Source organism: Larimichthys crocea, chromosome XIII, assembly GCF_000972845.2.
Source record: "Larimichthys crocea isolate SSNF chromosome XIII, L_crocea_2.0, whole genome shotgun sequence".
In the NCBI taxonomy this organism is placed as follows: domain Eukaryota; kingdom Metazoa; phylum Chordata; class Actinopteri; family Sciaenidae; genus Larimichthys; species Larimichthys crocea.
The window spans coordinates 22,632,021-22,642,918 of NC_040023.1; the positions used below are offsets into that span (position 1 = coordinate 22,632,021).

General features: G+C 38.5%; 1 protein-coding gene across 5 annotated transcripts in view; it reads right to left on the reverse strand.

Moving 5' to 3' along the window:
* LOC109138772 (CUB and sushi domain-containing protein 3) overlaps positions 1 to 10,898 on the reverse strand; it is a 205,529-nt gene that overhangs the window by 22,177 nt on the left and 172,454 nt on the right. For all 5 annotated transcript variants that reach the window (XM_027287060.1, XM_027287059.1, XM_027287058.1 and 2 more), the window contains 2 exons: positions 8,114 to 8,296; positions 2,066 to 2,239 (listed from right to left, as the gene is read on the reverse strand). In XM_027287060.1, the coding sequence (XP_027142861.1) occupies positions 2,066 to 2,239; positions 8,114 to 8,296 (357 nt within the window). The remainder of the gene's footprint in view (positions 1 to 2,065; positions 2,240 to 8,113; positions 8,297 to 10,898) is intronic.

The following is a 10,898-nucleotide window of genomic DNA, read 5'->3' on the forward strand; positions in this document are numbered from 1 at the left end:
ATTATTTTTATATTTTTTTATATTACATTTTTCTTTTTTTCTTTTTTTGCCATAGTCCATCATGTGTTACTAAAATAGTGCTTACCAGCCTATTTCCCTCCAATTCACTAGCCCTTACGTAAAGTCAGCATTCAACGCAGTGGTTGCTGTCTACACAATTAATGCATGCAGCCATCTGACAGAAAAGATTCCCCGCAAAAAAAGGGTTCAATAATTGAAGTTAACTGAATGCAAAATGTAGTAATTCAACAGTCAAAACAAAAGGACTGACTACATTCACCAGAAATTATGACGCTTTTAGCAGTCAGAGAAACAACACATCTTTCATCACTTGGAGTGTGGTGTGGTGCGTGATTATTTTTAGTGGCATTAGTTTTTATTCTACTTAGTCCAGACTAACATTCAGAGAGCAACAAACACATGTAAATACTTTAGTCTTCTTGATATTTCATTTCTGTCTGACTGATATAATGCTAGAATGATTTTGATAAGAGTGAAAGACTCTTGAGTCAGTCATGCATCCCAAGGGTTATTATTATGCTTGCAAAGATGATCCTGAGATGGTCTTAATGCAGTAAAGAGCATCAGACACCCCACTTGTGGTTCCACTCATATCATCACCTTCATCATCAACATTGTAGCTTTGACTCCAGGGCAAGAGGTCGATTCATTTTTTATTTAATCAAAATGTAAATTGGATGTTCCATTTCATTTACGAATGATGAAATATTCATTTGTGTTCTCTATGAACAGGTAGGATAAAATGCCCTTCTCATGCTTAGTGTTGTACAATAAAAAAAATTCAGTAGCTGCTGATGGTGGTTTTAGGATTACAGCAACATTTTGTAACTTTTATAACATTAAACTACCATAAATCTAAAGGCATTTTGATGCTTCATTGACATGGTGTCTCATTCCCACTGCAGCTTGTATGCCTGTTCTTCTGCTATGTAACTTTGTGCTCCAGGTACAATCACACTTTACAGCAGTAAGTCACACACTAACTATTTCATTTATTTATATGAAAGTGGATCATATTTTATGGAGAATTTCCTCATGAACAGTAAAATACATAAACTAAATACACTAAGCTGCTATTAGCTAATGTAAGCAGAGTTTGTTAGCTGGGCTGCCTGGACACCTCAGGTGTTTTGGACCACTGGGAAGAGGCATGGGTGAAAGTCTGTGTCGTGACAGAACTGTAGCTGAGTCAGCGGGGAACTTGTTGCACTTGTGTTGTTGCACTGGCTTCATGGCTGTTAGCAAAGTTGTTGACTGCTAGTTTTTGATCAGAAGTATGAAAACAAATACATGTGTACAACCATCCATATTTATGACAGTGGTGTTGCACTCTGAAATTGGGAGCACTAAATTGTAAAAAAATACCAATTTCCACGTAATGTTGCTTTAAGTATAATCATAATAAGTCGTTGCTTACAAAAAAAAAGACACTGATGCTGCAACTTGTAGCAATACTAATAATCCTGCAGTTCTGAATCTCTGCGAGACTGTTTTAGTGTATTTGAATCTTGATTTAGCTTTTCTACATTGGCCCTGATGTTAACTTCCATGACTTATTCATGACTTTCATTAATTCCATTAACTGAGATAACCTTTGAAGGGGCAAGCAGCAAAGTGGTAGAAGGGGCTTGCCTCACAGAAAAATTCCAATGTACTGAATCTAAGTTGTAAAATAACATGCAGTATTTCATATTTTCCAGAAAATCCATATAGTGGGAATCCTGGTAATCACATCATACATGAGGAAAAGTGGAATCTTTTTTTATTTAATTTTATTTTTTACTTCTGAATAATTTAATATAAATGTACGATGAATAGATAAATAAGTAACAGGAAACAGGATGTCAGATATTAATTGAGTCCAACATTTAATGTGTGTGAATGTGTTAACAAAAAGGACATGAAGAGGAAAGACATAATTTAGCCCACCGTTCAAATAACTATGTTTCAGATGGCGGCAGAAATGTTACCATGACCATTTCACTTTACACCTAAGGAGACCTTATCATTATAATTATCCTCAAAGTACAAAATGGTGACTCACGCAAGCACTGAGGGAGGTCTCCACTCCACGTTCCATTCCCTGTACAGGTGAGCACAGCAGGGAAAGACAGCTCGTAGCCAGGTAGGCAGCTGTAGCTCACACTGGTACCCCACTCCAAGACTGAGCCCTCCAGGAGGCCATTGGGTATGGGTGGGGGTGTAGGACATGTCACCACTGTGGGAAAAGTTAGGGATAGAGGATATAGAAACAGTAAGGAAAAAAACTTTAGTCCAGTGATGAACAACAGGTACAGTCTTAATAGTTTCATAAGGATTGTAGGACTGAAACTAAAACAAGATAGCCATGAGAGAAAATCAGGTACTACTCAAGAGCAAGAACAAGATTTCCAAACTCAAAAGTTATACAGCTGAGAGTGACAATTGACCAATGGGTTGAGGCAAATCCATCACTGACAGCACATAACCAATTTGTAACTGTAAATATCAACTGTGTATGGAGTCCAACCTAAAATATCTGCTGTGGTTGGCTGAAGTTAAAATATGAATTGAAAACATGAAGGAAGGATGATAACAAATCCTGAAGAAAACTCTTTTTTCCATTTTGATACAATTGAACTAAATCAGCTATTGGGAGTAAATCAAGGATAACAGACAATGTTAAAGCTTGGAGATAATTACTGTGATTTAAGTGGATTTACAGGGATATGGATATATCCTGGGTCTTTACATTTCTAATTACATTTTTGATAAATGGAGGTGGTAGTGATAGCAAGAAGTAGTGGTGTGTATTTAACATTGTAATAAACCCACTTTCTACCCAATAAATTGACAGTCTCAATGTTTTAATCTTTCCATTTATTTGCAGAATCATAAAATATCTTATTTTAGAGTGCCTAAACACTTTTTAAAAGGACTTTAAAAGGACTGAAGTTAGCTTTACCATGTAGGCTGAACATGAACATGTTCTGTAAAACCTATTATCACACTGCATGCTTCGATTTATAGTGCTGTTTTACAGATGAAGTGGCAATAGGGGTCGTAGAAATTCACCATTCTACATAGTGTGGATTACGACTGAGTGAAAACTAGGTCTTAGGCACGTCTGGTCTGTGGTTTGACTGTGAGTGTGTGTGATTTCTGCTGTTTCTGTTTGGAGTATATTGAATAATGTCTTTGAGAAATGAGGGGACATCTTGTGTCTGTGTAGCCATACACTTTATGCTCAACAAATGTAATAAATGAATGCACGATAAGGCTCTGAATTTGTTCTGACACACTTGGAGATGAACCCGTGGGGACACAGATGGGATATGGGTTTTACGGATGTGAATAAATTATAGCAGTTGTTTTATACCATTACTATATCCCTCAACACCCATGATTTCCCCAACTCTCTCATTCTTTTAGATATGCTGAAACACATGAAGAAAGATCTGCAAACTGAAGCAAGGCCATATCCAAGTCTTGCAACTGTCTGGCAAAATCAGATGTTTAGTTTACAAATCCAGTTACATAAACTGTCATGTTAACACCGTGGCTCTCAAGTTAAGGTTTAGTGTTTTGGCAGTACAAAAACAACATCATTTTCACTTTCCAAACACAAGACAAAAATATACAGATGCAGCCATGTGAAAACAGACTCTGTAGACAACTCTGCTCTAGGCAGGACCATGAATAGTGACAAATACATACCCACTGTATTTGTGGGCACCATTAAAAAGACAAGCCGAGGCATTTTGGACTAGCTGCCACTTGGGGAACAGATTTAAGATTACTTGACCACTGGACACTTCCATGACTGCGGTCTTCATACCTGGTTCAATCAGCTTCATGCCAAACATTTATTTTTATTTCAAGAGCTCCACACCTCACCTCCAAACCAGCAACATTCCTACTAGTGAAGAGCACAGAAACCCACTACATCTAAGTAAACTGGCATACTGCATGCCATAAGTTATCACAGACAATACAGGTGACTACTGATCAATTAATCACTTACTGTTGTCTTTGGTTGGCTAGAAAATCAGTGTACAATAAACTGCACTGTGTTATCTTAAATAAACATATGCTTTACTGTATGTTTAGTAAACCTCTGGTCTTGTAGGTTATTTGACTCATACAACCTGTTAACATTTCAAGGATTGTTTAAAGCTATAATTCAATACATTTAACAAAATGATAGCTTTACTGAATTTAAATATACAGATAGGGAGCAAATTAAAGTAAAAACCTGAGTACAGTAGAAAAACATATCAGACACTTCCGTACACCAGTGCTCACCAAATGGTTTGTTTAGTATGAAAATGTTGTGAATAAAATGCTACAGTGTTTACAGTCACCAGATCTCAACCCAGTTGGACACCAATGGATGACTTTAGACCAACACATAAGGCGATGCTCTCCGCCACCATCTCCATAAGACCAAATGATATAATATAAACTTTTATCTTCAAATGTATTTAGTGATGTCTGTGGCTGTCTCTGATGCTGTACGTCCTTTCGGAATATCTGGCTATGTTTGATTTTCTTTCTATCCGCTGTACTCTCTAGAAAAAGAGACCTTTAACTCAATAAGACTACCTGATTAAATAGTTTAATAATAGTAGTTTCTACTATATATAAAAGAGGTAATAGCTGGTGGAGGAATGGTGTTCATCTCTCCAATCAAGTTTCACAGTCTTGGCAAAGAGCACTCAAGTTGTTCTGGAGGCTCGTGGTGGCCTGTCTCGATACTAAGATACATCATGTTGGTTTTTCCTTCAATTTGTCCCCCATCTGTATATTCATACACAGTTTCTAAACTAAAACACCATTTCTGATGACCAGAACAAGATTAAAAAAATTATTAGTAGCCTCCTTTTTTATTATTAAATTATGATGGTGTTGTCTCCTCTGTAAGTCGCTTTGGATAAAAGCGTCTGCTAAATGCAATGCAATGTAATGTAATGTTATTATAAGTAAGGTTGTAAACTTGTAAAGTTCAGTTTTCTTTTCTTTTTCTACACCGCGTTGTAAACTTGTAAAGTTCAGTTTTCTTTTCTTTTTCTACACCGCCAATTACAGTAAATGTGGAGCAAGCCACTGTGGGATTTTCACACATTCTCTCTATGGTGGAACCATCTTTTGTTCTTGGTTGGCTGTAGATCCAAAAACATTTCCATACAGACATGTTGTAGCTGTATACAGTATATCTGCTTTATATGTATGCTATATTTGGAAATATATTTAGGCCATGATAAATAGAATAGAAATGAGTAAGAGTTAAAGACATAACCATACTAATAATGCAATCTGTTTTTTTAATGTTTTGTTTGGTAATGTCATTTTGTTTTTCAAGTTCTGAAAGAGAAACATGTTCACTTGAAATTCTTTTTCTTTGATGTTAATGAAAAGTAATGGAGTGCCTTCAATTTGGGATTTCCATGTTGTTGCTCTAGAGCCCTAAAAAAGGCAGTTCACTCTGAAATATCTCCCTGAAATGCCCAGCTGGATGTGGTGAAGTAGAAAGTGTGTGTGTATGTGCTTACCCACAGTAGTCCATGTATGAGAAAGAAACCAGGGGTTAGAAAAAGACAGATGAAGGGAATGTGTGAGTGCCCGTGTGCAAGTAGGCAAATTATGCTGATTATTGGAGTAGGTCTACTAATCCCATAAGCACTGCGTCAGAAATGACTTTAAATAAATGAAGAAGAAAAAAAGAAAAAGGCATGGGTGGCAGGCAGAAATGAATAGGAAGTGGAGAGTGTCCCCATTTTCCAAAGCAGTTCTAAGCTGCATTAGTGCCTCTTAGCTGAACACGCCAACCTGGGATTCAAACTGAATCCTTGCTGGACGAGGCTTAAGATGTGTCACCAGCAGTGTGTGTTTGCACCACACACACAAACAGCATGGCTCGCACTGACGCACACATTAAGTGAAAAATTATGCACAGTCGGCACATGTAAAACATCTTTGTTTCTTTTAGTCTCTGCCTTTCTTTCTCTCTCTCTCTCTCCCTCCCTGGAATATTGGTGCACATCATCTAAATCTATGACAAGGTGACAGATGCCCCACATCATGACTATTTCAAACAGCTCACCCTGACTGAACAGCTGCACCTTTAACTTGAACCCAATCATGCAAAAGAAAAAGCCGACCGATAGTACTGAAGGAGGCATTGTTTTCGGTTGCAGATGCCAGAAGAAAGATATTTTCTCGTTTTTTTTTCTAAAACCTCTTTCTGCGTAGGCTGTCAGTGAGAGAGATGATAAAAAAGCCGTAATTACCAGTTAGCTGTTCTATTGCTTGCCCTAGATAGTCTTAGAAAGAGACCAAGTAAGAGGGAAAGAACAATGACAAGGAGAACATAAAGGATAAAACATCTGTATTCTTTCCTAATACCCATCCACACTGAGGAATCACAAAATTAATATAGAGCACCCACTTAGTAATCAGACTCCTCTCTCTTGGCTTTCTTTTATTCATTTATCCCACGAGAGAAATAAGTACCACTGGAAAAGCACAGAGAGTGAGAAGGGACCTTGTGGCTCACTAACTAATGCATACAGGTCAGCACAAGATGAAGGTATGTCAGCATCTGTGTCTATGTATGCATGAGAGAGACATTTGTGTAATTGAATGCCCCTATGTGATTCTATGTCTGTATGCGTGTGTGTGTATGTGTGAAGAGGAAGGCTAAGCTCTAGGGTTTTGCTTTTCTACCACACCACCCCCATCAAGCAAAGCAGCATTGGGGCCGAGTGCCTGAGCTGTTGCGGTAGCTGTCAAGGATTAGAGCTCCGAGGTTAAGAGCCTCACACACTTCTATACACAGACACACGCATACATGCAAACACACCCGAGTTTCTCTGTGTGCACGTTTTTCTCTCGCTCCATTTAAAACAGCCCTGGGTAACAGTTGTGCGACCATTATTTCATCCAACAGCTTCAACATACCATGGAACAGCGCATGTTAATAATGAAACACACCCATGAAATATTACAAATCAGTGTCAGTTTGGATGTTGTAAACTTCTAGGCAAGGTTCTAGGGAGCCTGAGGAGGGCAAGAAGTGTGGCTTAAAACCACACGACTCCTTCTGGGCCTGTAAAAGCATTTTATACAATAAGCATATCTAGAAACAAAAGCAGCCATTACATAAGAAGAAAAATGTTTACACTCCCTGATACTCATTCTCTTTTGCAGAATGTGTCTGTATGCATATGATCTTCTCTAACTCTATGCCTTTCATTAACTTGTCTGTGCTTCCTACCTGTTGTTCTGTTTTTTCTCTCACATTTCATTTGTCCTTTCCCATTTCTCAAGAGGCAAACACAACGGCAGCTTGCTTCTCTGTGACTGAGACAGCAGCCTGAAAACAGTTCCTTAGCAACAATGAGCCACAATTTGCCTTGTGGGCTCTTCCTTTGCCTGGTGTACATTTGAACTGTTCACTGCACAAGTTAATCTTCCTTGCGATACTTACTTTTGGGTGTCGATGGCAGACATGCTAATCTATGCCGCCGCTCGAGGGTCATAAATCATACAGTGATGTAGTGCTGATGGGCATACAGCAACTAAGTCCTCTTGGTGGATAATCAAGCCCATAGAGTGTGCACAAACTAGATTCAGGTGTGGGTGAAATCACTGTGTCCTAGATCAAGGGCTCTAAAAAAAGTATTGTATGTATCGAAAGCCATCTGAGCATTGCAATTTGCAATCTTATCTCTGGGCACTCTGGAAATAATTTAGAAAAACAGATTCAAAGTGTTTATGTGTGTTTATACTGAGGCATGCACACAAATATATGGGAGTAATATATGCCTGCATATGTGAATGGGTGTGTGTGTGTGTGTGTGTGTGTGTGTGTGTCTGTCTGTCTCAGACATCCAGCACTTTTGTTATCAGCACACTGAATATGACACTATCTGACCACCTAGGAAGCTCTGTGTCACCTTGCTTGCTAATCTCATTAGATCTCAGGGTGTAAGCATGTACGTTATACTGTATATGTGCCAAGGTTGTTAGAGCATGGTCTGATGGTTATCAAGGTTGAATGACTACTGCGATACACTGTATGGGAGTGTGTCCATTTATGGGTGGTACTTACCTTGGCATGCTGGCATGGTGCCACTCCAGGTACCATTGCTGGTACAGGTCCTTGTGACAGTGTTATCTGGACCTATCATCACATACCCCGGCTGGCACATGAACGTCGCATTTTGGCCCACCGTGATGTCATCGCCAAATCTAAGTCCATTCGCTGGAATGCCGGGGTCACCACAGGTGATCACTGTCAGGTGTAAAACATAAGGAAATCTTATCAGAAATCATCCTAAATGGTGTTGTTCAATAGTGATGAACGCATACTGAACTGGAATATGAAATACAGAGTGTCTGATTATAACCATATGCCTAGACATTCTGAAGAGAAAGTGGTGATTTTTATTTTTTTTTCCTTTTGATTTTCTAATCTTAGCGTTCTTTTGTCAAGTTGCAATTGGTTTCATATTTTTGCAGTTGCTCACATGTGCCATCAGGGCATAACCATGCACTTGTTACTTTTCTTGTTACTTAGCTTTGAACAGCTATGCCAAATACAGCGGAGCATGATGCTAGACCTTTAAAAAAAAATCACAATCTTTCACCATTATTTCATATTAACTTAAATACTGTAATAAACAGTGAGGATTTGCTGAACAGAAGTCCAACAGAATGAAAGTCAAAATTTGTCACCAAATAAGTTAATTGTGTGGCAGTCTGTGGTAGATTTCAGCTTATACTACTGTATATATTACAAAGCTGTCACTAGCCCCATTGTTAAATTGTTAATGCACAGTAATATTTTTAAACCTGACTCAAACGACTGTAATCCACCAATACATCCATCTTCCTGAGCTGTTCTGTCATGGGAACAGTCACAAACATGGGAATGTTTCCCATCTCTACAATCCATCCCATACGACATAAAAGCTGCATTAGTGCAGGACACAGGAGACTCATTGTAATGACACAGTGGTGGTTACAGTGATTCACACAATGATGTTGTCAAATTAAAAACTAATATCTCGAAAAAGAAAAGCTTTGCTTTAAGCTTTCTGACAAATACATTTCTCAATAATACAGTTTGAAAAATGCTTTGCCTGATATTGTAGAATTCTATGGACATAAATTGCATGAAGCACAAACATTTGTGTGGTTATTGTGCAGCAGCCTTCGGGACTAACTATGTAACACAATAAAAAATAACAAAATAATGATGGTCAATGCTTCTGTTATGCTGTTCAGTTATGTGAAGAAATAGACAGAAGTTGATAATACAGCTGTAGCTACATTAATATTTGACCAAGCACCAAAGCACTATTACTGGACATTACGTGAGTGTAGCATTGAGTACTACTTGCATAGAATCAAGTGACAGTTCTAGATCTAGATAGATTCAGCATGTCCAGTTGCTAGGAGAGTAGATGCTCTCTAAAGACGTTGGTCTTCAGGAGTTTTTCTAAAGGTAGAGAGGAACACCCTGCTGGTACTGTGTTCCACCAACGGGAAACAACAGACGAGAAAAGTTTGGATTGCCCTCAGCATACAGGTGGCAGAACCAGGCGCGGTTCATTGGCTAAACAGTTGGGACGTAACATATGCCTATGTAAGGATATTCAATATTCAAGTAAGGTGATTGAAAACCAATCCCAACCATCTCAAAGGGTTTCACTGTGTAGGCTGGGAGGCCCCTTAGGAAGGCAGTAATTAATGTCATACGTTTCATGAATGAAATGCACATTTCATATACCTTTTCCAAAATACACTACTGTGGCTATATACATTTTGAGATACTGCTTAATTAAAAGTTAAGGGGAAACCCAGTGGAAATAATAGCACTGGGGAGCTTCTTTCCCCAAGTGAATTGAAGTCTCTTGTTTTCTAAAGCCTATTCTTGGCTTATTCTCATGGCACAATTCTCCAAAGTAAACAGATGGTTGAGTCACACTGTCAGGTCTTAACCTAGTGCTATCTCTGATGAAACTGTAAGTTGCCAGTCTTGATTTGATTGCTTTTTCATAGCCCTTGTTTCATCTTACAACCCTAATTTGTGCCCAAAATCTTTCCTGACTTGTTCACCTTAATGTTAGAAGCCAGCTTGATGCATATGGCTGTCCCTGCTTCCGCCGCCTCCCTTAAATTAATTCCTGTTTGTTTATTTTCAGTTGCTGCCAAGGACTTCAACACTTGGATATATTTATCATCACTGAGCAGACTAACTTTGTATCCTGACAGGATGCATCTACGAGCTATTAACTGTGAGCACAGAGAACAAGTGAAGTCTTCACTTTGCCACCAACCTACAGTTTTGAATTGATGGCAGTATGTGCTTGCTTGCTCGTATAACGAATCTAATGCTAGATGTATCTGTTTCATCACAAAACAACGCTGGCAGAACAGACAGATACGCCCTGCAGGTAATCAGAAGAAATGAGAGGTTAACTGTACAGCCTTGATGTTTGTCTGATGGATGACACAGGTTACATTTGTTATTTCAAATATCTGTTGAGAAATTCTGTATTAAATCTCCACAGAGGTTCCTGCACTCAGCATCCTGTAATCTCTGTCAGATTACTGAATTGCAGTGCAATTGGCACTGATGTGTTTGACATTTGTGCACATGAAATGTAAATTTTTATGGAAATTGTTTGCGTAAACTGACCTGTCAGCCTTATGTAACATCTCGGCCTTGTGTGTAGTGAACTCCTTTTATGGGTCGATTCAATATGTATATTCATGCAGTTAGTCATTTTCTGAAGATCTCAATGAAAACCTATTAAGTCTATTATGTCTATTGAGACATAATAGCCGTTTTTGCTGAATATACACACCAGTTCCCAGATTAAGAAAGA